The 27,914-nt window shown below is 46.9% G+C and overlaps 1 protein-coding gene across 6 annotated transcripts in view; it reads right to left on the bottom strand.

Moving 5' to 3' along the window:
- RBM33 (RNA binding motif protein 33) overlaps positions 1-27,914 on the bottom strand; it is a 163,242-nt gene that overhangs the window by 14,905 nt on the left and 120,423 nt on the right. For 3 of the 6 annotated variants that reach the window (XM_050940397.1, XM_050940400.1, XM_050940401.1), the window contains exons 16-17: positions 19,158-19,373; positions 13,922-14,110 (exon numbers count right to left, since the gene is read on the bottom strand). In XM_050940397.1, coding sequence (XP_050796354.1) covers positions 13,922-14,110; positions 19,158-19,373 — 405 coding nt within the window. Of the gene's footprint in view, positions 1-13,921; positions 14,111-19,157; positions 19,374-20,045; positions 20,158-27,914 lie in introns of those variants that run through there. The other 3 variants (XM_050940399.1, XM_050940402.1, XM_050940403.1) reach the window with 3 other exon arrangements.

Raw genomic sequence — 27,914 nt, 5'->3', positions numbered from 1 at the left:
TAAAGCTTTCTTTTAAGACCTGTTGGAGTTTTTCTTTAGTGGGGAACTCTAGAGAATTGAGTCTGCAGCTCACCAGGAAATTGGTGGGAGGAAGAAGTCAGGGGGAAATCTGTGTGTGTTAGATTTACTAGCCTGACTTTGCATTCCCTCTGGGTGAAGAGGGAAGTGCTTGTGTTTCCCAGCTGGAAACGGGGGAGGGTGGAATCTCTCTGCTTAGATTCACGGAGGTTGCTTCTGTGTATCTCTCCAGGAACACCTGGAGTGGGGAAGGGAAAAGGTTTATTTCCCTTTGTTGTGAGACTCAAGGGATTTAGGTCTTGGGGTCCCCAGGGAAGGTTTTGAGGGGGACCAAAACACTCTAATTTTTTGGGTGGTGGCAGCTTTACCAGGTCCAAGCTGGTAACTAAGCTTGGAGGTTTTCATGCTAACCCCCATATTTTGGACGCTAAGGTCCAAATCTGGGACTAGGTTATGATAGGTGCAGGTCTCAGAGAAGGAGGGGGGCTGGGCATGTGTGGGGGTGCCAGAGTCAGGGCTGGGGTCATCGGAGGGGGTGAAGGAGTCAGAGGGCTGGATGGTACAGGGCTCAGGGTAGGGGCCTGGGGTGTGTGTGGGGCTGCAGGGCTCAGGACAGAGGACTGTGTGGGGGTGGTGGTGGAGGGGGCAGGGCTCAGGACAGAGGGCTGGTGACTGCCCCCACCCCAGAACTCCCAACCCCCCCCACGCTCCTTGTCCCAACTACCCCCTCCTGGGACCCCACCCCCTATCTAAGCCTCCCTGCCCCTTGTCACCTGACTGCCCCCCTAGGACCCTACCCCCTACCTGTCCCCTGACTGCCACAACCCTTATCCACACCCCCGCACCCAGACAGAACCCCCTGGACTCCCATGCCCCATCCAACCGCTTCCTGCCCCCTGACAGAACCCCCAGAACTCTGGACCCATACAACCCCCCCACTCCCTGCCTGCCCCAACCCCTCTCCACACCCCTACCTCCTGACAGCGCCCCCAGAACTCCTGACTCATCCAACCGCCCATAGCAACTTGTCCCATGACCACCTCCTCCAGAGACCTCCCCACCCTAACTGCCCCCCAGGACCCTCCTTGCTCCCTGTCCCCTGACTGCCCTGACCCCTATCCACCCCTCACCCCCTAACAGACCCCGGGACTCCCATGCCCCATCCACCCCCCTGCTCCCTAACTGCCCCTTCCAGAGACTCCCCCCCCCACACCACCCCCCAGGATCCCACTCCCCCATCCAACCCACCCTGCTCCCTGTCCTCTGACTGCCCCTAACCATTATCCATTATCCCCGCTCCAGCCCCAGACCCCTTACCATGAGAATCCCCGCTCATCCGGAGTTTTGTTGCTGCTGCGCGCGCGCAGCCCCACCCCACCCCACTCCGCCCCGCAGAGTGCTGCACGCGTGGTGGCAGGGCTCTGGATGAGCAGGGAGCGGTTTTCCCTCCCCATGGAGCCAAACGCTGCCCCACGGGAGCATGCAGCCCTGACCCCCAGAGCGCTGCGCGTGCAGTGGCAGGGCTCCAGGGGAAGGAGGGGGAAGGGCCAGCGGCTTGCTGTGCTCTGCCGACATTCTGGCCAGGGAGCGCGGACCCTGCAGCTTGTCGCGTCGGCAGGATTTTTAATGGCACACTAGAGTGCCGGCAGGCTTGCGTGCCATAGGTTGCCGACGCCTGCTCTAGTATCTGTACACATATGAAACATTTTCTCCACTCTCCCTGTTTGCCCCAAGAAGTAAACGGAAATGAACAAAAATCCTGCTGGATATTCACAGAGAACATAATTCATGAGGCTTTTGCTTTAGTGCCTGCCTGCATGAAAAGAACAAATTTAAGGACAGCAAACGTATTACATGCATGTTTCCAAAATAAAACAAAGGTAGGATCTGGTCTTTGGGCTATTAGTCTAGATGGAGATACAATACGTTAAAGCTGCTAAACCTCGTGCTTGAAGTCAAAGTTTCTTCAGATTTTTCAGCTCCTTTAATTCAAGACCCAGCTAGCTGGATTCCCCCTATGGCAGCTTGGTTCTGCAGCTCTGCCTCCTGTGGGGCTTAGGTACTGCTTCACTGAGCTACACAGGAAGTCCAGTCACTCTTCAGCAACCTCTAGTCTCAAGCAGTAGATTTCTTCTGACTTTAGGAGTTCAAAATAAACAGATTCAAATTTCAAGGAACATACTCTTCATTTGGATAACTTGCCCTAACTGGATGGAGCAGCAGAGGATGCAGGCCCTCCTCTTGGATCCATCTCAGACACAAAGGATTTTCCACTACAACAGATGCAGAGGAAATGGAGCAGGATCATTCAGAAAAAGTTAAGAAGGACCTACAATGGAATAACTCCTGGAAACACACATAAAATCATCCCCAGTGGAATTTAGAAGCACTTTCTAACCCTGATCATTTACCTCCCACTCGTCTCCTCTCCTGAAAGTGAATACACATCCCTGGCTTACAGATCAAGTGCCTTTAAAACTAGATCTATGAGAGATGAAGGAGGAGAAGATTAAGCTTGATACATCTGACTGAGGAGTGCTGGCCAGCCAATTCAGTTCCGCTGAGAGACTTTGCAGCTCTATAAACCCTTATCCGTCCTTTCTCCTGAAGGGTGCAGAAGACAAAAGCTCTGAGCCCTGAAAATTCAGAAGAAGCTGTCCTTTTTCCAAAGCTATATTATAAAAACAGCTGGAGGTGGAAGATGACACAGTCACAGATGTACCATAGGAAGCATTTGTGTACTATAATGAGGGGGTAGCACTGTTATAGTTAAGATTGAGATATGTATAAAGTTAAGAGATCACCTCTGTCTGCTAGCACTGCTCGACAATCTGAATTGCGTCAACAGTTAAGCCTAGTGACTGATACTCTGTTAAAGAAAAATGAAGTCAGGCTAACAGGGACTCAAAGTTATTCACCTGAAAGCCTGAACTATGCATGTTGATATTTTTCAGCAGATTGTTCTTTTCCCTGTCTGTCCCAGAGTCACCATGGGATAAGGGAGACCCTAGAAACACTCAGCAGTAAAAAACCTGTTTCCAGCTGAACTGCTTGGGAAGCTGAGGAACAGAGAGGGGAGTTGGAGGTGACAGGAATGGCTTCACTTGAAACCTGTCAATAAACCAGACTGTAATGAGAAGTACAGAACACGCACACTTTGAAATAAAAACAAACAAACAAAAAAACAGTTCCATTCATCCCAGGGAAGAGAGGCCATAAATTTCAGACGCTGTTTTACCACTGTAGAAAATGCAGCAGAAGCCTTCTGCCTCTAACCTCTCCAGGAACGAAAGTGGCTGGAGGGTGAATAGAAGCTGGAACTCCTGTACAGATGAGGTTGCCAGCATACTATGCAAGATCTGCAGAAGTGCTCAGAGGTTAACAAAAACAACTTGTAACAGTGTATGACTGGGGAGGAGGCAGCATGACTGCCCTGTCCTGAAAGCAGCTCAGTGGCCAGCTGGCACCAAAGAATGATATTCTTCTACCCATCTTTCCCTCCCATCCTCTGCTCCCACAAACCTTCCCACTTTTACTTCTTTTCCTCTCTCACTTATCTTCAATTTCCTAGATAAGAGCCAAACAAAAAGCTCAGGCATGGACTCTGTGTTTGCTATATGGAAGAAGCAAAAGGACTCTATAGGATAGAGGTTAATACCAATCTTGACTGTCCATTCTTTTGCCTCCTTGAGTCTGTCTACACTGCAAAAAAGACCAACGGCAACGCGTCTCTGTGCCTGGATCAACTGACTCAGACTCAAGGGGCTCACACTACAGGGCTAAAAATAGCATTGTAGGTGTTGGATCAAAGATCCTGGGCTACAGCCCAAGTCCAAACATCTAAACTGATATTTTTAGCCCCCTAGCCTGGGCCCAAGTCAGATAATCCAGACTCTCAGATTTGCTGCCACAGGTGGGCGTTGCTGGTTTTTTCTTAGCAGAGTAAACAGACCTTGTGTAGTGATGGATAGAGCTGGGTGTACAGAATTCTTGTGCAAAAGAAAAGTACAAATAACCAATACTTTAAAATCACTGGTGCTTTTAGTATACATAACTCATGTATCACCACCTTTATTTTACAATGTATTATTTTAGTGAGCAAATTGTAGGGAAAACAGCATTTTCCAAGAAAATCACCGAGAAACACTGCCAGGGCCTAAGGAATGCTCATGTTTAGCGTCGACTCAGACAGTAGGGCTGGAAAAGACAACATGGGCCATCCAAGCTGATCTCTGGCATTTTAAAGAGACTATTCTCTACATCAACACTTCTCTAACAATGGCCAGTGCACTACTGGCCTACAGAGTGATTGCTGGTTACGCTGGCTTCTCCTGCCTTAAAATCACATTTACAAGTGTCCAGGCTCAAAGGAGATCCAAGGCACCTGTAAAAAGCAGCTAGTATGGAGGGAGCAGCAAAACTAGCAGTCTCCACTAGGGGCCACTGCAATCAGAAAGGGGAAGCCTGGTGACTAGATGCAAAAGATCTGTCAATGAGGACACAGCTAAGAGTCACTGGTCAGACCAGAGTTTCCTATACGAGGTACTTGAACAAGGAGGGAGAAGAGACAATGGAGAGTGGGAAGAGGAGAGTAGTCAGATAGGAAGGAAAACGAAGCACAGATAGGAGGTGATCAGCTAATTCACTGATGGGAGCCATATATAGACAGCAAAAGTGAAGTAAAAAGGAGAGATTTTGGTAAAAAGTAAATGGATTTTAATATTAACTGTACACGTACCAGTTCACCAGTGACTGCAGCTCTTGTTGAGTTGGTGTGGATTTGTGAATGGGGCAGATTAGGAGAGGTGGCAACCCAAGAGACAAAAGCTTGCAGGAAGTGGTCCACACTAGAATAAAGCATGAGCTTCCATACTGGTGTGTGATCTAACCTGTTCTTCAATAAGTGTAGTGATAGCACAGCAGGAACATTTAAAAAGGATCAGATTCTATTTTTGTCTTTCCCTCAGCTTAGATCACATAACTCAGCCTCCTTTTATTGTTCCACCACTTTCTGATGCCCTGGGACGGCTCTAGGTATTTTGCCGCCCCAAGCACGGCAGGCAGGCTGCCTTCCGCAGCTTGCCTGCAAGAGGTCCCTGGTCCCGCGGATTTGGCGGCACGCCTGCGAGAGGTCCACCGAAGCCGCGGGACCAGCGGACCCTCCGCAGGCATGCCACTGAAGGCAACCTTCCAGCCGCCCTCGTGGCGACCGGCAGAGCACCCCCTGCAGCTTGCCGCCCCAGGCACTGGCTTGGTGTGCTGGTGCCTGGAGCCGCCCCTGCTGATGCCTGCACTTCATTTCTGAAAGTGACAAGCAGCACAGATTCTGGTCCAGGATACATTTGCCTTTTCTTCTCCTATTGTGTCTGACCTCCTTCCCTTCTGCTACCCTTCCCCTTTCCCACTCTCTTTCTTTTCCTGCTACCCCCTTGACACTCTCACTGCTTCAGTATCTCTGTGTACTACATAGGATTTCCAGTCTATTGCTAGCAACAGATTCTAGAAGCAAAACTGCAACTCCTTAAAAAAAAAGTTGGGATGGAAAAAGAGCACAACCCCCAAACCAACTAAGGCCTCCATCTCAGACACACACAGGGAATTCCTGACTCAAAACATCAGACCCCAGGTGATGCCTCTGGTGGGTCAGCCTTCTCCTCCAGCTCCAGGAAGAGGATGGGGAGGCTATGGCAGTAGTGATCATCTCTGCTTCCAGAGAGTGCTAATGGAGCCAGTAAAAATTCTCAGTTGTGACAGCATATAAGGTTGTCACAGCCTAGAGGAACCAATGGGTCACCAGACTCGTATGCAATGTCACACTCTAAAATGAGCCTTGCTGATACTATAAGAACCCCATGGGCTGGGATTATTCATCTATCATTACCCCATTTGTCATTTTCACTTATAAGCTTCAGCTCAGAAAATAGAATCAGCACTTTTGAATAAAACTACTGAGAAACTTGCCATTACTGTGACTGAGCACAAGGTAGCGCCATGACTCTAAGAAAGCTAAGTGGAATGCATTAACAAAGCACAATCATTTCCCCTTCTAAAACTGGAAAAGGAATGGTGAGAGAGAGAGCAGGATAAAATTCTTGAACTTATTCTGAGTATGGCTAGAGTTACACCAGCCTGAGCTGTATTTACATACAATTATGAAAAGCTATTTTTATGGCAGGAGAAAAACTTTCTAATCCTAACTCTTAATAAAGCAGTGCTAGGAGTCTACACTCATGGTCTATTTTGGGAAACACTTGGTGCAAGGAAATATTTGATTAAAGGCTATTTACACAATTGCTGCCTAAAACGGTCCATCATTACCAAATTATTTGGCGACTGGAACAATCTGATTTTGCTCACGTAATTCCCTGTCTCCCATACAGTCTTAACAGATACAAAAGAGTAACGACTAGCTGCAATCAAGCCTCCTTAGACAGGTTAAGGTAGCACTACATGGAACCTTCAGGGTAGTGCTGGAAAAATGGGACACACTCACGCTCTTGGCAATCCAAAAATAAATCCAATTCAGACAAGTCTGCTTAAATTCAACATGTTAACAATCTACTTTAGTAAGCAATACTACACAGAGATAACTGTGTTGAATGTCATTACATACTTTGGCACTAGGCCTATGAGGCTGTGCTTTAAATACACAATGGTTCCTGAGAGCCTTTTGTACCTTCGAACACTTTAAAAGTGTGATTATGTACAACAATGCATATCTTGTAGTTCCTCACTCCGATTATGATCGAGTTTAATGTCATGTTATTTAAAAACAGCCAAATAGCTGATTTATTGATCTTTCCGCTCTTGACAGAGTTTATGAAGATGACAATGGACAATATTAAAAAAAAAGCATTTTTTGTATTTTTATGATATTTTATATATAAACAGAGCACTTGATTCAATAACTATGCTGGAGCCTAAAGCATTTTATTACATTTTTCAGTATCCCTGGAATCACGGTCATGGGTTTTCCACCTGTTCTAAGAACAGAGCAGCTTTATAGAAGGACAGGGAAAGTGAGGAGTCCAGTGATGAGACAGGATGGAGGAAGCATTTCAAACATTCATGTGAAGGAATAAAACAATTCCCCTCCTGCTTCTGGGTCCGGATGAAAGATGATGGTGCATCTCCCTTTCTACGAACTGCATACACTTTCCTGACCTCCTCCTACCTCAGAGTTCAACTATTCCCAGCTTATCAGATCTGACCTATTGCCCTTATTCACAGCATCACTATCCTAATGTGAAATCTAAGATGGCAATGCTGAGAGGGAGCAGAGAACTAGATTCATTTTTCAATTTCATTCTCCAGGTGCCTGTTGGTGTATCCTGATACTAAAATTCATGTACAGTCCCCAGGGTAAAATAAAGTCATGGCAGGTCTCTGAGGCATGGCAGTGGACTTGCTCTGCTTCCTCCACAATCTGAGAACAACCAAATCTGACACTTTGCTTGAATGTAAAAGCACACTACAGTATTCCGACTAACAAATTATCCAGTAGGTACCAGCCAGAGTGATTCTATTTGCCATCAGTGTTCTAAATGCATACCTCTCTCAGTGGCAAGTCCTGCCCCCTCTCCCCAGAGATGCAGAGGGTTTTCCTGTATAATGGAACCAGTGCAGTTTTGTCATACAGGGGGTTATGCAAGATTTTGGGAGTTTAGACAAGGCATGTGTGCTCCTGCAAAGCCAGGAGCCCAGCTGAAGGGCAATTACGCAACTGGGAACGAGGGGAGGTGCATCAACTGTTATGTGGATACATGAGTCACTTCCCACTACTCGTGAGACTATTCCAACACTGAGGATGGACTAGTGGTTATGGAGTGGCTCTGTTCCTGCAGAGTTCATGGGATGTCAGAAGAATTCCTTCCCTCTCCCAGAGGAAGGACTGTTCAGGCTATACTTTAGGGCAAGGGACCTGGACTTCAGGCAGTCCACATCCCTTATCAGGGTGGCCTGCTGACAGAGGAAAGGAACACTGGCTTACATCTGACATACATTTGGTAGGTTTTGTTGCTCACTGTAAGGGCCAGAAAAGATTCCCCCCCACCACAGGCTCTATAGAAACTGATGGGTAAAAGTCCCTCACTCGCTAGGGAAAGTGCCTCTTTTGCTATAGGCAAGTCTATGTCAAAGCTTTTGCATATCCCACTGCCTTCAGAAATACCTAAACCCTAACTGTCCTCTCTATTCTCCACAACTAAGCAATCTGAATAGGCTGTTGTTACAACCCCTGCTTTGATTTTTCCCTCCCCTCAGTCTCTCCTGTACGTCCTCTAGCTTCAGCCCTCTTCACTACACTGAAAATACCCTTACCAAGGTTTCTAACCACCTTTTCTTGGCTGAGCTTGGGACCAGTACTCCATTCACCTCACCCCTGTTTTTCCTGGAGCCTTCAGTACAGGTGATTTTTTTCTTTTCACCATCTGTGCTCTCTTGGCCTTCTTCACCCTCCCTCCCTCTTGGTCTGCTTCCTACCTAACAGTTTTCTTCTCCCTTTCCCTCTTCCTATCGGAGTAAGGGCTCTGTCGTTGGTCCCCGCTCTTCTTCCTCTACTCTTTATCCCTGGGTGATCTCATCTGTTCACATGGTTCCAAATATCATCCCTATGATGAAGGCTCACAAATCTAGCTTACCACGCTTGACCAGTCTCCCATGAATCCAAATGTTTTTCTGGTATATTGTCTGGTACAGTCTGTTGCCAGTAAAATCTTGGCAAGGCCAAAATGAGCTGTGTTTCTTTTCCACCCCAAATCTTCTCCACTTCCACCTTTCTCTGTTGCTGAAGACAACTTCAGCCTCCCTGTCACTATGGATCTCACCCCTCAAGGTCACCTAGGCACCACTTTCCCCTTTGACACATCCATGTGTTACCATACCTCCACAATGTTGAAAAAAAAAATCAGATATTCCCTATCTCTGACAGATAAAATACTTCTCCATGACCTGGCCACCCCCTGCCTGGACTACTGGAACATCCTCCTCCCTGAAACCCAGAACACCTTCCCAAAGTCTGCCCAAAACACAACTGCTAATTCAGATCATGTCATTCCCCTATCTGAATCACTTGTGCACAGCATATCAGGTTTAAATCTCTCAACTTGGCCTTCAGAGATTTGCACAATCCTGACCCACCAGGACCTTGTTTTGTACTGCATCACCTTCCCTTTCCCCCTCTCCAGCATTACTGCCCTTCTGGTCTTTTAAACCTCCAATCTCTGTGTGATGAGCCCCCTTCCTCTGTTTGTTCAGATCCCTCCTAGTGGCCCAAGTCTGTGTTACCCACAGCCATTAACATATGTCAACTGCCTCTTCTATCCACATTTTTAAGGAAGGGAGAGTAGGAGAAAGAAAGCAAGGGAACAGGAGGTAGAAAATGTCTAAACAAACACCTCCCTCTTCTGGTGCTCCCAAGCTCATCTCGCTGTCTAAGTTATTTAAATTCCAAATTCCTCTGTGCAAGAACTCAGTCTTGCACAATGCTGAGCACAGATGCTAATAAAAATATTAAGTCAAGATCACAAGAAAACTTAGTTAAGACTCATTCTCTCTGGGGTTTCTAGCCTCTCTTTCAAAATTAAGGGCGCATCTCTGTGAACATGGGTTATTACTATGAAAAATGTCAATTTAAACACTCACATTTTTCAATTCAAGCTCTCTCACAAACTTTCTTTGCAGCCTAGGAACTTACCGGCCTCAGTTTCCCCACCAGTAAACACAGATAATACTTGTTTACTTCACCAGGTTGTTGCGGGGATTAGTTAGTATCACTACAGTACTCTGAAGATGAAAAGCACCAGGTGTTCTGTACAATACCCATCCTTTCAACCCTCTCTCTCTTCTCCTCCCCTCCTGCCCCACCTTTTTACCACTCTCAACCTGGAAAATTCTGATCTGTTTTTCCCAGCAATCGTATTAACTCAAATGTAGGTGTGCTTTTGCTACTAACTGCTAACTTGGCTGTTTCTTATTAAATACCATAACCTTTAGATTTCTGATGTAATGCCAGCGCTCAATTTTTACTAGAAGGTGTATCTATACTAAAAAATATTCTTTTTCAGCAATGGTGCAGTTGCATCCATTCTACGAATAGTGCAAGCTCTTGGTTAGCCTGGGCATACAAACTTATACCATGTCATCGGATTCTGCTGAAAAATGATAAGAAATTCCATATTGTAGATGAGCCCTTCTCAGCAAGACTGTGCTGTGACACTGTATTACGAATCACGCGATTGTGGTATTTAATATGAAATAGGAAGCGGTGAACAAGTTTTCCAGCACGTTCACAGTAAATTTTCTTTACCCTGAATACTTCCACAGCAAGGTTTGTGCTAATTTCCTACTAATATTCTCAAACAGGAGTAAGCAAGTAAAAATTGATTAAATGTGCTTCAAAACTGACCCTTTATATTGAAACTCTGCATGCACAAAGAATGCAGCACAGAGTTTTCTGATTTTTCATCACACCCTAGAACAGAAGTTACTGGACTCACATTTAGAAATTAAATGAAGCAGACCAATTTAATAGTGCAAATGCCACCCTTGCTTTTACTTCCTTGTAGTGCAGGATTTTAGGCCCAACGAATGGCTTAAAAAAACCTCTAGAAAATTATTTCTGTACAAAGTACTGTAGGAGCTGAAGTGACAAAGTATTGTGTGTGAATGTTCTGAGTAAGCAAATACAGAAAAACCTAACAATGTTTTCTTTAAACACTATAATAAATCACATACAGTAGCACTTATCAAAGCTTTTTACAAATAAAAGTTAAGTCTCTCAGAACTACAGACATAGATAAATCAGTAGGGCCCCATTCAATAAAGAAGGAAACAGAGGGTATGTCTACACTACAGGATTATTCCGATTTTACATAATCCGGTTTTGTAAAACAGATTGTATAAAGTCGAGTGCATGCGGACACACTAAGCACAATAATTCGGCGGTGTGCCTCCATGTACCGAGGCTAGCATTGATTTCTGGAGCCTTGCACTCTGGGTAACTATCCAGTAGCTATCCCATAGTTCCCGCAGTCTCCCCCACCCATCGGAATTCTGGGTTGAGATCCCAATGCATGATGGTGCAAAAACAGTGAAGCGGGTGATTCTGGGTAAATGTCGTCACTCATTCCTTCCTCCGTGAAAGCAACAGCAGACAATCATTTCGCACCCTTTTTCCCTGGATTGCCCTGGCAGACGCCATAGCATGGAAACCATGGAGCCCGTTTTGCCTTTTGTCACTGTATGTGTACTGGATGCCGCTAACACAGCAGCATTTATTTGCCATTGCAAGGTAGCAGAGATGGTTACCAGTCATTCTGTACCGTCTGCTGTGACATTGTAAATTGGCGATGAGATGACGGTTATCAGTCGTTCTGTACTGTCTGCTGCTGTCATGGGTGCTCCTGGCTGGCCTTCGCTGAGGTTGGCCAGGGGCGCAAAGACAAAAATGAGAATGACTCCCTGAGTCAATCCCTCCTTTATGGTTTATCTAAAAATAGAGTCAGTCCTGCCTAGAATGTGGGGCAAGTGTACTAGAGAACCAGTGTATCAGAGAACCAGAGAGCACAGCCGCTCCATGTCAGATCCCGCAGAAATTATTAGCTGCATGCCATTCTAGGGGGTGCCCCTGCAACAACCCCACCCGTTGCTTCCCTCCTCCCCCAACCCTCCTGGGCTACTGAGGCAGTGTCCCCCCATTTGTGTGATGAAGTAATAAAGAGTGCAAGAATAAGAAACACTGAGTTTTTAGTGAGATAAAATGAGGGGGAGGCAGCGTCCAACTGCTATTAGTCCAGGCAGGACATTAAACGGTGGGGGGGGGGGGGAAGGAGCCCAGCATCCCACTGCTATGATAGTCCAGGCAGTACAGAATCTTTTCTTTAGACATGAAGGGGGGGGGGGGGCCTGATGGAACTCAGCCCCCAGTTGCTATGATGAGGACGGTTACCAGTCGTTCTGTACCATCTACTGGGAATGACCGGGAATCATTCCTATTTTTACCCAGGCGCCCCCGGCCGAACTCATCTGAGGCCAGCCAGGAGCACTCACAGGATGATGAAGACAGCTATCAGTCCTTTTGTACGGTACCGTCTGCCACCGGGGAGGGGAGGGGAGAGGATGCTGCTATTCATTGCCGCAGCACCATGTCTACCAGCAGCATGCAGTAGACATAGGGTGACATACAAAAAAGTCAAGAAACAATTTTTTCCCCTCTTCTTTCACATGGGGGCGGGGGGAAATTGACGACATATACCCTGAAACACCCCGGACAATGTGTTTGACCCTACAGGCATTGGGAGCTCAGCCAAGAATGTAAATGCTTTTCGGAGACTGCGGGGACTGTGGGATAGCTGGAGTCCTCAGTACCCCCTCCCTCCCTCTGATTCGTTTGATTCTTTGGCTTTCCATTACGCTTGTCACACAGCACTGTGCTGTGGCCTCTGTCTATCATACCCTGGAGATTTTTTCAAATGCTTTCTCATTTCGTCTTCTGTAACAGAGCTATGATAGAACAGATTTGTCTCCCCATACAGCGATCAGATCCAGTATCTCCCATACGGTCCATGCTGGAGCTCTTTTTGGATTTGGGACTGCATCGCCACCCGTGCTGATCAGAGCTCCACACTGGGCAAACAGGAAATGAAATTCAAAAGTTCGTGGGGCTTTTCCTGTTTACCTGGCCAGTGCATCCGAGTTCGGATTGCTGTCCAGAGCAGTCACAATGGTGCACTGTGGGATGCCGCCTGGAGGCCAATACCGTCAATTTGCGGCCATACTAACCCTAATCCGATATGGTAATACCGATTTCAGCGCTACTCCTCTCGTCGGGGAGAAGTACAGAAACCGGTTTAAAGAGCCCTTTATATCGATATAAAGGGCCTCGTTGTGTGGATGGATGCAGCATTAAATCGGTTTAATGCAGCTAAAATTGGTTTAAATGCGTAGTGTAGACCAAGCGTGAGACGGAGGCATACCTCCTTATCACATCTGTTTTCTAGGATACACAACAATATAGTATAACCTAACTCCAAAGGTTTCAAAGCCAAGAAATAGCATCAATATGACAACTGTATTTCTGTCTGCAAATTCCGTTCCTAGAGTTACAAGGAATACATGAAACTCCTAAAACTGAAAGATAAGATGGGGAAAACAATCCATTTTTTTTTTTAAGTTTGCTTTGTGTATTTCACAGCACTTTGGTGGATATTTTCAGAGTTATTCCTCAGTGAAAATCAATGGGACTTCTGCTTCTAAATTCATTAGGCATTTTGAAAATTTCCCCTTTTGCTTAAAGTCATCGTCACTATTTAGCTGATAAGTCACAAGCACTAGTAGGCAGTGCATGCACAGAAATAGGCACAAGAGTTAGGCTGGGTCATATTCGGTATGATTTTTGGGGCTTGTTTACAAACTGTTCCAGAAAAGACTTTTCTAAATACCACCAAGTAAAAAATCTGAATAAATCCTTCAAAAAAAGGTTTTTTTAAAGTCTGGCTATGATATCAGAATATACTACTGAAAACTGATTGTTTAAAAGTCATCCAGTTTAAAAAAAATCACTTGACAGTATCCTTTAAAAAATTAGTGATTCTAAAGAATCTGACCTAAACATCAGAAAAGAGCCTCACTAAGTTATATTAGCAATAATTACTGAATGTTGTGAATTAGTAAACCAACAATAAAAAACAAGGATAATAAATACCTAAAGATGCTTTCTTTGGACATGATTACAACACTTCATTATATGTTTATGAATGTGGCATTTTATTCAAAAAGTGGGAAAAAATTCCTTCAAATATAAGTAATTACCAATAAAAATAATGTATTTAGTGTCAGAGAATTAACTGAGTTTTCCAGAATGAAAGACTTCTGGCACAAAAATTATAAATCAAGCTTGACCTACCTGAATGGGTCCTACTGACATCAGCAGGTTTTTCAGTTGGACATCAGTAGTTGATGAAGAAAGCCCTTCAACTGACACAACACAGGGCTGAGGTTTGCACTCCACCACTCGCAGGTTCTGTTTATTTGGCATCAAGCGTCCCCGGCCCATCTGGCCTGCTACTCCTCTGCCTCTCCCATGCATAATGACCTGCCAACAACAAAGGTAACAGTATTTTGATTTCCTTAGTTAATGCTTCTGTTAAGTAACTTTGACAGATAATATGAAAGTTAACAGTTCATTTAAAGGCTTGATTAAAGTACATGTCAATAAAAAGCAGCATGTCACTGTTTGCTAATTTAAAAGGCCACATGTTAACATATTTATCCGCTTATTATCCAGATATCTCCCCAAATTACAAAAAGTTATCATGGGTACAAAGTCTGCCTTTGTATTTTGAGGTGGGTTTACAAAGCAATTGAGCATCTCATGCCAAAAACTATAGAGTCTACTCCTCTTCACAGTGATTGCATCACATGCATGTGATCAGCGCAGGCCCTCCCCAGTCTCCACTGCTACAGAAAAGATGTTGCCCAGTAGACCGTGCTAACTATTATCCTGAACTGCCCCTCTTTTTTTGAGGAGAGTCCACACTGGCTGATCAGTATGGCTGATCTATAGCCAGGAACTAGAAAGAACTTGAGGAAAAACCCCAGCCTGATCTGTAGGGCTTGAGTCACTTAGGTGGCTGCCAATCTCACCAAAAATTGATTAATTTTCCTTCACCAAAAAAAAAGTTTCCAGGGATCCAGAATTCACTGGCCTCATAGGCTAGCACTGAGCAGCTTTTTGGAAGCAAATGAGGTGGGAAGACAACCTATGACTCTTAGGGAAAGTCACCATCAAGCTTTTAATCCTAGTAACTGGTTTACCAATATCATCTCCATAATGAAAACAGGAAGCAATTTTTAGAGAAAAGAGGAGACTAGCTTTCACACACTTATAAAACCAACACATTGTTGGAGAGCCCCCCTGGCCCTAAAAACTGGCTCTCATAGGTATCTTATAGTACTGATAGCAGTATTGACTAAGATTTAATGCAGTACCTCATGCATAATGCACTTTGGCAGCTGCATAGATGTCTTTTTAGTATTTGCTGCAGAATTCTGTTTCAGAATATAAGCTTCCATTATAGTAAATAAACAAAATAAAATAAAATATAGGTCTCTAAGCTCTTATGATTGCAAAGACAACTTTCAAAATGTAAGCCAGATGTAACAAAAGCCTTAACATTTGCCTGATTCTGCAGAGTTTGAAACATTAGCTATGAGAGATGTGAAATGGTTCAGGTCATCTCACTGGGAAGATAACGTGGAAAATTAATGAGGACCCTTCCTAAAATGTAAACATGTTAACTATTTGACTGCTGACTATTTTAGGAGAAACTTCAAGGCAACATTTTTTGCATCATCATTGGATGTAGTGCGGATGTTGTGATGGGATCCAGTGGAGTTATTGTCAGGTTGGGGTAGATACGGTCAAACATTGTTTCATTTGGGAACAGCACAACAACTGAACATCAGAGGAATAAACACACTACTGATTACACTGGACGAAGGGATCAAAGGAACAGGGAAGTATGAATTATTCTGGGGTTCTTGCTGTAGAATTCATGTTTAATTTGATGCACAGTGCATGTGGTCTTGAGTCACTGTCAGAAACAGTTATAATTACTAAAACTAAATATCCTAATATTAACCCTGGCTGGCAGGACAAGATGAAACAGCACAGAAGGTAATGTCTAGCAGCATTACACCAGCTGTTGAGCTTGATTCTTCAACTGTCTCTGGCAAATATAGTGAACATCAGAAGACCAAGAGCTTTTGAGGAAGCTAAATACACCTCTACCCCAATATAACGCGACCCGATATAACACAAATTCGGATATAATGCGGTAAAGCAGTGCTGGGGGGGAGGGGGGGCGCTTCACACTCTGGTGGATCAAAGCAAGTTCGATATAACGCAGTTTCACCTATAACGCGGTAAGATTTTTTGGCTCCTGAAGGACAGCATTATATCGGGGTAGAGGTGTTATGAGTCAACAGTGTAACACTGTTGCAAAAAAAAGCAATCATCATTCTGGGATGTATTAGCAGGAGTATTGTAAGCAAGACACGAGAAATAATTCATCCACTCTACTCCACACTGATTAGGCCTCAACTGTAGTGCTGTGTCCAGTTCTGGGCGCCACATTTCAGGAAAGATGTGGACAAATTGGAGAAAGTCTAGAGAAGAGTAACAAAAATGATTAAAGGTCTAGAGAATATGACCTATGAGGGAAGACTGAAAAAATTGGGTTTGTTTAGCCTAGAGAAGAGAAGACTGAGAGGGGACATAACAGTTTTCAAGAACATAAAAGGTTGTTACAAGAAAGAGGGAGAAAATTTGTTGTTCTTAACCTCTGAAGATAGGACAAGAAACAGTGGGCTTAAATTGCAGTAAGGGCAGTTTAGGTTGGACATTAGGAAAAATCTTCCTGTCAGAGTGGTTAAGCACTGGAATAAATTGTCTAGGGAGGTTGTGGAATCTTCATAATTGGGGATTTTTAAGAACAGGTTGGACAAACACCTGTCAGGGATGGTCTGGATAATACTTAGTCCTGCCTTGAGTGCAGGGGACTGGACTAGATGACCTCTCGAGGTCCCTCCCAGTTCTGATTCTATGAAATAACTCCTATTCTCAGGAGAAATGTCTTCCAAGTCCTGCTCCTTCTGAAATTTCCAAGAACTCAAAGATATTCAAGATAATTCTCCTTAAAGAACAGGAAATGCTCTGCAGCAAGGGCAGAAGGCTCCAGAATAGTAGGCAGTGCAATGTTTGGCTCAACTTAGGAGAACTGCAAGTACACATTTGTTTTGCTTTAACTTAGTTTCATGTGGTGAATGCCATCATTCCCCAGAGGGTAGGGGACAAACACAGAAGTAATTCCACTAATTAAAAAAATAAAATATATTTTCCCTCTAAAATTCTCTTGGCAATTTCAGGTTCACAACAGAGAATGCCTTAGTCGGTGATCTTACAAATACCATAGACTGCAAAGAAATTTCTGGTACCTGTGATATCGTAGACTAGTATATTCTGGCAGTGTTTCTCAAAATTAATTGCACAGTGACCCCCTTCTGACAACAAAAATTAATACATGACCTAGGGAAGGGGGACCGAAGCCTGAGTCTCACCACCCCAGGTTGGGTGGCAAATCCAAAGCCTGAGCCCTGCCACCCCGAGCGGGGGTGTGGGAGGGCGGCAAAGCTGAAGTCTGAGCCCCATCATCATGGAGTGGGGGCTGAAGTTGAATCTTGAGGGCTTCAGCACCGGGTGAGGAGTTGTATTCTGAGCCCAGCTGCCCAGAGCTGAAGCCGAAGTCTGAGCCTCACCGTCCACAGCTGAACCCTTGGGCTTTGGCTTCAGCCCTGGGCAGTGGGGCTCAAACTTTGGCTTTGGGCCTGGGCCCCAGCAAGTCTAATGCCAGGCCTGGTGACCCCATTAAAACAGGGTCACAACCCACTTTGGGGTCCCAACCCACAGTTTGAGAACCACTAACTTATGGGATCGCTTCAGTGAAGATGACAGTACCAAGGAGATCACACAAATAGGGATTAACTTAAAAATGGTTAAAACTTATTCATGTGCTGAGTGCCTTTGAGAGCCTTGTTAGTGGAGAATTCAGCAAATGTGTTCCGAACTGAATTTTTGTGTTTGCTTTGGAGGTCAATTTTATTGGCCTACTCCATACTGCCATTGTTATACAAGAGGTGCTGAGATCCTTTCAGAAGTGTACCAATAGCTGACTTTAAGCCCCCCTACATCCCCGCAAAAAAAAAAAAAAAAATTACACGAACCTGAATCAACTATAGAATATTCAGTACTAGAGGGGTGTTCCTTGTTTGAGTTCAAAATAGAAAAGTCATAGCATGGAAGAAAAAGAAGAAGAAATCTATACCTCACAAAAGTACTATTTTACTGACCGCCCAATAAAGGTTCCTTGTCCCAGTATTCTCCATTTACAAATGTTTATGTTAGTGGAGGTCCAAATACTTATTCTGTGCTGAAGGGAGAATGTTTTCACAAAGGGTTATACAGTATAGCAGTACCATCTAATATAGTCTAACACATGAACCAGAAAGCAATAAGATGCCAGAGGTACTTTGGAAAAATTACAGCCACTATCTCATACTTTATTAGTGTTTCAGGATTTAATACAGACATAGTTTTTGAGTAGGACTTGTTGTGAGTTTAATCCTCGAGGGACCCATCTAGGGATCTGGGGCAAAAATCTGTCAGGGACGGTACTTGGTTCCACGGTGAAGGCAGGGGACTGGACTTGATGACCTTTCAAGGTCCCTTCCAGTTCTCTATGGTTTTTTTTTTTTTTTTTAAATATGGAGATATACCTAACACGCTTAATTTTTAATAGAGAAAACCGTTATAAACACTTAATTTATAGCTATAATCCTAGTGGAAAATACCACCCTGACAGTGCTAATCCTTTGTCTACCAGACATATACACAGAATAAGGGCTTGTCTAAACTACCCGCCAGATCGGCGGGCAGCGATCAATCCAGTAGGGGTCAATTTTGAGATAAAGCAACCGCTGAGCACGCTCCCATCAACTCTGGTACTCCACCAGAATGAGACGCACAAGCGGAGTCAACGGGAGAGCGTCAACTGTCAACTTACTGCAGAAGACACCGTGGTAAGTAGAGCTAAGTATGTCAACTTCAGCTACGCTATTCATGGAGCTGAAGTTGCATATCTTAGATTGATTCCAGACGGTAGTGTGTACAAGCCCTAAGTAGCCTAACTTGGGAACGCTTCTAGGAGGAGAGAGTATTCATTCGATCTTTGACATCTCGACTCATAATGCCAAAAAGCACTGTCAGTTGTGATAATGATTTTCAAGTCATGAATATTCCTCCACTGGAATACTGGACTGAATGAGATCGGAACAACTTTCAGGCATTACCAACCTTGGCTGGATTCAAACAAGTATCCTGTAGGTTAAAAGCTTTATATCCTCTTATCAATTTCCTGAGTCATCCAGCCTTCCATTAATAACTTTACCTGGGCAGATACAGTTTAAATTTCTTCAGTGCTGGTAAGGATTCTGGTTATTTCTTAAACAATGCTAACATTAATATGGCAACACATTCAGCAGATAATACAGATCCTAGCAGTAACAATGCATCTGAAAATCACCTTTTTAGCTGGATGAATCCCTTGGATGTTTTTGACTCCTTGAGGAACTGTTGAATGTATTTGAGCTTGCTGCTGCTGCTGCTGTTGCTGCTGCTGCTGGAGTGGTCCCTTTGTCAATGTGACCTTCCGCACTGGCTGCTGTCTCAGTTCTGGAGGTTGTTGGAGGCGTTGGGGCTGGCCCTCTGGCTGCACAAAGCCAACATTCTCCCCCTCCTGCTGAAATCAAAACCAGAACATGCTGTTCAGTACCTATCTACTCAATGCAAACATTCACTGCCTGTGAGACCTGCTGTGGAGAAGAACTTTGTTAGTGCACAGAGAATTAGAACAACACATACTTGCATACTAAAATCACACCAGTGTCTGCAAGAGAACTGTGTATGGTACACACTTCAGCTACGAACTATATTTAGTTACACAATCCATAATGCAGGAAGTACAAAATACTACATCTGGTATGATACATTTACTGTGTTTTTCAATTGCTTCCTTTCAGTAGACTGTGAAAATGTTTTATTATTTATCCAAGGACTCACCTATTCATTCTTCACTACAATTCCAGCTTTTCAGGCTATACGTTTACGTTCCGCTAACTAAATTTTTCAAAGGGACATTTATTGTAGACTAGAGAAGGGCGGCAAAGCAGTCTGAACGAAGCAGGAAGCAGTCTGAACCGTTACACATCTTTCAAACCAAGCAAACCTTCCAAGACTAAAGGTTGGTGATTTTTATTAAGTGCATCTTTATGCTGCCTATTTATAGCCAAAATAAGCTTCTAAGTAGTCTCCTCCCTGCTAACGATGACCAATATTAGAGTAGTTTTCTCCTCCAAGTGTTTTTATTTTTTCTCCCTTAAAAAAAATAAAAATAAAAACAGACGTGACAAACCATGTCCCTGTCTCAGCCTCTGAAGTCATATATGGAAGTACTACAGTCTTCCCAAAACGAGCTGTCTCTGCAATTCAAGCTTGGGATGAGAGGAGAGGTAGAAGAGAGGAGCCTGGAAGAAAAGAGTAAAAGAGTGCAGAGGCTCGGCTACTTCCACCCAAGGAACCAGTGATTCTCTCACAGGGATACATGTCCACCTTTCCCAGATCAGATATGGCCAAGTTTACAGTCACCATACACAGTTTTCTGAAGATTACATACAGCAAGCGACAATATAATTAGTCTACTATGGAAACCTGAGAAGGCACTAGGCAGCCTCATAATTACAAAAAGTGTTTCAAATGGAGGATCTAGCTTGCAATGCTATGCAGCATATTAACAGCTTAAGGCGACCCGTCAAAACATTCAATATCTGTTACAGAATAGTAGAGAAAAGGCTACTCACCAGTAACTATGCTTGAGTATATATTGCCCCTGCAGACCCACACTCAGAACACTCATTCCCCACAGAACTGCTAACTTAACCACTGAGAAATGCACAAAAACAGCAGGAGTCCGGTGGCACCTAGTGCCTGTCATGGCTGCGTGAGCACCCACTCACTGATCTGAATATTCTAGAAGACCAAGGTAACTGAAGGGCCCCGCAGCATCAACTACTCAGTTTCTTTCGCTAATTCAAAGAATCTACAGAAGGTCTCAAAGAAGAGGGGAAAGAGGACGGAGAGGGTGGATGAGCAGAGGTATTAAGACTTGAACAGTAGTTACTGGGAAACAGTCACTCTCTGCGCTTGTCTACATCAGAAAGTTGCAGCGCTGGTGAGGGAGTTACAGCGCTGCAACTTAGGAGATGTACACATCTGCAGGGCACCACCAGCGCTGCAACTCCCTGTTTGCAGCGCTGGCCGTACTCCCGTTTTGTCTCGGGTGTAGAGGATCCAGCGCTGGTGATCCAGCGCTGGTAATCAAGTATAGACACTTACCAGCGCTTTTCTTGACCTCCGTGGAATAAGCAGGTATCCCAGCATACCTGAGGAAGCCTCTGGTAATCAAGCTGGTCTCCTTCCCCGGCTTGCTCTCGCGTTCCCCGAACCCCGAGCAAGCAGGTCTCCTTCCCTGCGGTTTGCAGGGTGGTTCCGGGAACGCGAGAGCAAACCGGGGAAGGAGACCAGCTTCGCCGCGGTTTGCTCTCGCGTTCCGCGAACCACCCTGCAAACCGCAGGGAAGGAGACCTGCTTGCTCGGCGGTTCGGGGAACGCGAGAGCAAACCGGGGAAGGAGACCAGCTTCGCCGCGGTTTGCTCTCGCGTTCCCCGAACAAGCAGGTCTCCTTCCCTGCGGTTTGCACGGTGGTTCGCGGAACGCGAGAGCAAACCGCGGCGAAGCTGGTCTCCTTTCCCGGTTTGCTCTCGCGTTCCCCGAACCCGAGCAAGCAGGTCTCCTTCCCTGCGGTTTGCAGGGTGGTTCGCGGAACGCGAGAGCAAACCGCGGCGAAGCTGGTCTCCTTCCCCGGTTTGCTCTCGCGTTCCCCGAACCCGAGCAAGCAGGTCTCCTTCCCTGCGGTTTGCAGGGTGGTTCGCGGAACGCGAGAGCAAACCGCGGCGAAGCTGGTCTCCTTTCCCGGTTTGCTCTCGCGTTCCCCGAACCCGAGCAAGCAGGTCTCCTTCCCTGCGGTTTGCAAGGTGGTTCGCGGAACGCGAGAGCAAACCGCGGCGAAGCTGGTCTCCTTTCCCGGTTTGCTCTCGCGTTCCCCGAAACCCCTTGAAGCCGCCCAACAGCGCTGCAGTGTGGCCACATCTAACACCACTTGCAGCGCTGGTTGCTGTAAGTGTGGCCACTCTGCAGCGCTGGCCCTATACAGCTGTACTAATACAGCTGTAACAACCAGCGCTGCAAAATTTTAGATGTAGACATGGCCTCTGTTTGGAATTACCTTTGTAGATTCCCAATCTGGGAGATTAGCGCCCAACCCCTGGAGGAAGTCAGATGATTAAAAGAGAACTGCCTAACTCACCCAAAACAATCACTGCAATCAAGTACCAACCAGAGTGTCATGATGCACAAATGTATACACATACACAAACTGGCTTCACAAATTTCTGTGAAACAAACACGTTAATTGTCATAAATTATCAAATTTTGTAGAATGAACTGAGTCTTTAAACTAGAATGTGAGTGAATACAAAATCTAATCCATTTTGAAAACATTTGTTCTCACAGTTCCCTTTCCTCCCTCTTTTTGACATGTTGGCAAAATCTATGAATAACTTGGGAAATTAACAGAAGGATTTCATCTTAACATGCCAACTTCTTACTGATCAGGACAGACAATATACAAGGTTTTGGGAAGAAGAACAGGTCTATGTAGTCTGAAAGTCAGTAACTTTTTGATAAAATCATGATTGAGGATTTCATCTCAAGGGATACTCTAAAGGAAAATAATTAATTGAAACTCATAACTTGCTCACTCTTCTTACTGGTTTTATACCAGAAAAACATTCAAGATCAGGCAGATTCTCTTTTCAAACTCCTCTTGTATGTTGGCTGAAATGCCTGACAAATGCACTCTGATACGGGCAAAAAAATGAGGCAAATACTTCAGATTATCAAAGCTTACTTTTTTTTAAGCAAAAAAACCCAAAATATCTTGGATATCTTAAAGATCTTGAATCAAACATTACGGCAGCTAGAAAATTATGATGCCTGCATGAACACAGGAACTAGGATCCTAAGATGGCTCCAGATGCAACAATCAGGACTGATAAAGCCTCACCTGATGGTTAAGTGCCTGCTGGGGGAGGACAGGTGGGGGGAGAGACTTAAACTTAGCTCTCTTTTCTTACAAGTTCAAGAGATGAACCCTATATATAGAAAACACTACCTCAGAGTGTGAGAAATCCAGAGATACAAGAGGCAGTATCTGGCATGCTGATGAATCATGGATATTTTAGAATCAGACACCATACACCTCTTCAAATAGGCCTGTTTAAAAAACCCAGGAAACACCAATGTTTAAACTACTGGGCCCACATATCACACAATGAAGCTGACCAGACTGAAAAATGAATTAAAGCAATACAAAATCTTGAATGGCATGGAGTCATTCTAAGGCAGCAACACTGCTTCACAATCTTGCAGAACTGTAATCGCTAAGGCCCCAACAATGGGGACTTATCGAAAAATTTTACTAAGCTTAAACTATTTAGAGAAAAATGAAAAGTTATAAAAAATGGAAGGCGGCTCACTAACTCAAATACATGTGAAAGCAAAAGAAAGAAGTGATACCCACAACTGACCCTGGCAAAGGAGAAAGAAGGGAAGCTGGATTCAAAATCTATTTTTATATTCTTGTTTAGGATTTCCACAGCTCCCTATGCAAGCCCAAATGGTTACTATTTTTCTATTTGGCTTGGAAGTCACAGTGCAGGAGCACCATGCATGTGATGAGAGGGATCTACTGCATCCACTCTTGAAAGAGACTTGTGTATGCATTAAAAAAGACGGTTACTCACCTTTGTAACTGTTGTTCTTCGAGATGTGTTGCTCACATCCATTCCAGTTAGGTGTGCGCGCCGCGCGTGCACGTTCGTCGGAAACTTTTTACCCTAGCAACTCCAGTGGGCCGGCAGGTCGCCCCCTGGAGTGGCGCCGCCATGGCGCCCAATATATATCCCTGCCGGCCCACCCGCTCCTCAGTTCCTTCTTGCCGGCGACTCCGACAGTGGGGAAGGAGGGCGGGTGTGGAATGGATGTGAGCAACACATCTCGAAGAACAACAGTTACAAAGGTGAGTAACCGTCTTTTCTTCTTCGAGTGATTGCTCACATCCATTCCAGTTAGGTGAATCCCAAGCCATACCTAGGCGGTGGGGTCGGAGCGAGAAGTCGCGGCATGGAGCACAGCAGATCCGAAGGCCGCATCCTCTCTAGACTGCTGGACCAGGGCGTAGTGGGAAGCAAAGGTGTGGACCGATGACCAGGTCGCTGCCCGACAGATTTCCTGGATGGGCACACGGGCAAGGAAAGCCAGCGACGACGCCTGCGCCCTGGTAGAATGCGCAGTCACACGGCCCGTAGGGACGTGGGCCAAGTCATAGCAGGTCCTGATGCAGGACGTTACCCAAGAGGATAACCTCTGGGAGGAGATAGGAAGCCCTTTCATGCGGTCCGCTACTGCCACGAAAAGCTGGGGGGATTTGCGGAAGGGCTTAGTCCTCTCCACGTAGAACGCGAGAGCCCTACGGACATCAAGCGAGTGGAGCTGCTGCTCCCTGCCTGAGGAGTGAGGTTTCGGGAAAAAGACCGGGAGGAATATCTCTTGGTTGACGTGGAAGGCTGAGACCACCTTGGGGAGAAAAGCAGGGTGTGGTCTCAGCTGCACCTTGTCCTTGTGGAAGACCGTATATGGGGGGTCTACCACAAGAGCCCGGAGTTCCGACACCCGTCTAGCTGAGGTGATAGCTACTAGAAAGGCCGTCTTCCAAGAGAGGTAAAGCAGGGAGCAAGTAGCTAACGGCTCAAAGGGGGGCCCCATGAGCCGGGACAACACCAGGTTAAGATCCCAGGTTGGAGCAGGGGGACGGACGTTAGGGTATAAACGTTCCAGCCCCTTAAGGAATCTAGACACCGTCGGGTGGGAAAAAACAGAGCGACCATCCGCACCCGGGTGAAAGGTGGAGATAGCTGCTAGGTGGACTCGTAACGACGATATGGCCAGACCTTGCCCTTTGAGGGACCAAATGTAGTCTAAGATGTCGGCTACTGAAACTTCCATAGGGCGGAGATTTTTCTCCACGCACCAAAAGGAGAAGCGCTTCCATTTGGCCAAATATGTCGCTCTTGTGGACGGCTTCCTGCTGCCCAAGAGCACCTCCCTCACCGGCGTGGAACAGCGCAGCTCAGAGCCAGTCAGCCACGCAGGAGCCACGCCGCTAGGTGCAGCGACTGCAGGTCCGGGTGACAGAGGGTCCCGTGCTCCTGGGTAATCAGGTCCGGATGAAGGGGCAGGGGAACTGGGTCGGCTATGGTCAGGTCCAGCAGCATGGGGTACCAGTGCTGTCTGGGCCATGCCGGGGCTACCATGATCACGTGAGCCCTGTCCCTGCGCACCTTCAGAAGGACCCTGTGGACCAACGGGAATGGGGGAAACGCATAGTACAGGTGGGTCGACCACTGGATGAGAAAGGCATCCGCTATCGACCCGGGCTCCCTGCCCTGAAAGGAGCAGAACGCTTGGCACTTCCTGTTCCCTTTGGACGCGAAGAGGTCCATCCGGGGATAACCCCACCTCCGGAAGATGGAGAGGGCGACGTCTGGGCGGAGGGACCACTCGTGTGACAGGAAGGATCTGCTCAATCGATCCGCCAGCGTGTTCCGTACTCCGGGGAGGAAGGAAGCCATGAGGTGAATGGAGTGGGCTACACAAAAGTCCCAGAGTCGTATCGCCTCGTGGCACAGGGAGGAGGATCTGGTGCCGCCCTGCTTGTTGATATAATACATGGTCGTCGTGTTGTCGGTGAACACCGCGACACAACGACCCTGGAGCTGATGACAGAACGTTTGACAAGCAAGACGGACCGCTCTCAACTCCCGCATGTTGATGTGTAGCCGCACCTCCTCCTGGGACCACAGGCCCTGCGTCCTCAGGGTCCCTGCGTGGGCCCCCCAGCCGAGATCTGAGGCATCTGTTGTTAGGGACACCGAGGGCTGAGATGGGTGGAAGGGGAGACCCGCACACAACACTGACTGGTCCAGCCACCAGTCGAGAGAATCTAAGACCCCTTGGGGGATCGTGATTAACATATCTAGTGGCTGTCTTGTCGGCCTGTAATGACCGATGAGCCACAGCTGGAGTGGCCTCATGCGGAGCCGAGCGTAATTGGTCACGAAAGTACAGGCCGCCATGTGGCCTAACAGGGTTAGACACGTCCTCACTGACGTCAAGGGGGCTGTCTGTAGCCGTTGCACGATGGCCGACAAGGCCTGGAACCGCTGCAATGGCAGCAAGGCCCTGCCCACAGTGGCGTCCAGGACGGCCCCGATGAATTCCACCCTTTGTGTGGGGGCCAGGGTGGACTTGTCTGTGTTCACCAAGAGGCCCAGAGCGGCGAACATGTCGGTGATCACACGGACATGGCTGCAGACTTGTTGGTGCGACGTGCCTCGAATCAACCAATCGTCCAGATACGGGAACACGTGGATACGACTGCGCCGAAGCTGCGCCACAACAACTGCCATGCATTTCGTAAACACTCTCGGGGCCGTGGACAAGCCAAATGGGAGGACTGCAAATTGGTAATGCAGAGACCCCACAAGGAAGCGAAGGAAACGTCTGTGGGGTGGCCAGATAGCAATGTGAAAATACGCGTCCTGCATGTCGAGGGCGGCGTACCAGTCTCCCGGATCCAGGGATGGGATAATGGTCCCCAAGGAAACCATGCGGAACTTCAACTTCACCAGGTACTTGTTGAGCTCTCGCAGGTCGAGGATGGGCCTGAGGCCTCCCTTGGCCTTGGGGATCAGAAAGTAGCGGGAATAAAACCCCTTGCCTTTCTCGTTCTCCGGCACCGCCTCTATAGCTCCTTTGCCGAGGAGCGTCTGCACCTCCTGCCGAAGGAATTGCTCGTGAGAGGGGTCCCTGAAGAGGGACGAGGAAGGGGGGCGGGGAGGAGGAAATGAAACAAACTGCAGGCGGTATCCCGACTGCACCGTGCGTAAGACCCAGCGGTCTGATGTTATTAGGGACCACGCCGGGAGGAAAAAAGAAAGGCGGTTGGAAAACGGGGGGAAAGGATCCAATGGGGAAACTGTTACTGCGCCCTCGGGCGCACCTTCAAAATGAAGGCTTGGGACCAGGCGGGGGCTTAGAGGAGCCTTGGTTTTGGCCCCCTTGGTTCCCCGAGTGCCTGCGCCTTCCGTTCCTACCGCGGCGCCTGTTAAGGTCCTGCCGCTGGCGGAACTGGAGATACGGCCTGCGCTGTTGTTGCTGTTGCTGCGGCCGGAAGGGTCTGCGTTGCGTCACTGGAGTGTGCATCCCCAGTGACCTCATGATGACTCGGTTGTCTTTTAGACTCTTGAGTCTAGGGTCTGTCTTATCCGAGAACAGCCCTTGGCCTTCAAAAGGGAGGTCCTGTATTGTGTGCTGGAGCTCCGGCGGGAGGCCGGAAACCTGCAGCCAGGAGAGGCGACGCATTGTTACACCTGACGCGAGGGTACGGGCAGCCGAATCCGCAGCGTCCAGAGAGGCTTGTAAGGACGTGCGTGCGACCTTCTTGCCTTCCTCTAAGATGGCCGCAAACTCCTGACGAGCATCTTGTGGCAACAGCTCCTTGAATTTGTCTGCTGCCACCCAGGAGTTAAAGGCGTATCTGCTTAACAGGGCCTGTTGGTTGGAGACCCTGAGTTGCAGCGCCCCAGCCGAGTACACCTTACGGCCGAGGAGATCCATCCGCCTGGCCTCCCTGGATTTGGGGGCTGGAGCCTCCTGACCATGACGCTCTTTATCATTGACGGATTGGACCACCAGGGAACACGGAGTCGGGTGTACGTGGAGGTACTCGTAGCCCTTAGAAGGAGCCATGTACTTCCTCTCGACGCCCTTCGCAGTGGGAGGAATGGAGGACGGAGACTGCCAGATGGTGTTGGCGTTGGCCTGGATGGTCCGTATGAACGGCAGGGCGACCCTGGTGGGAGCGTCTGCCGAGAGGATGGTGACAATAGGGTCCTCTACCTCCGAGACCTCCTCGGCTTGTAGACTCAGGTTTTGGGCTACTCGCCGGAGGAGGTCCTGGTGCGCCCTGAGGTCCAGCGGGGGGGGGCTGTTGGAGGAGGTCCCAGCCACCGCTTCATCAGGGGAAGAAGATGAGGAGACCCCC

Source organism: Gopherus flavomarginatus, chromosome 2 (assembly GCF_025201925.1).
Source record: "Gopherus flavomarginatus isolate rGopFla2 chromosome 2, rGopFla2.mat.asm, whole genome shotgun sequence".
NCBI lineage: Eukaryota > Metazoa > Chordata > Testudines > Testudinidae > Gopherus > Gopherus flavomarginatus.
The sequence above is the reverse complement of the archived record's forward strand: the minus strand, read 5'-3'. Positions and strand labels throughout refer to the sequence as shown.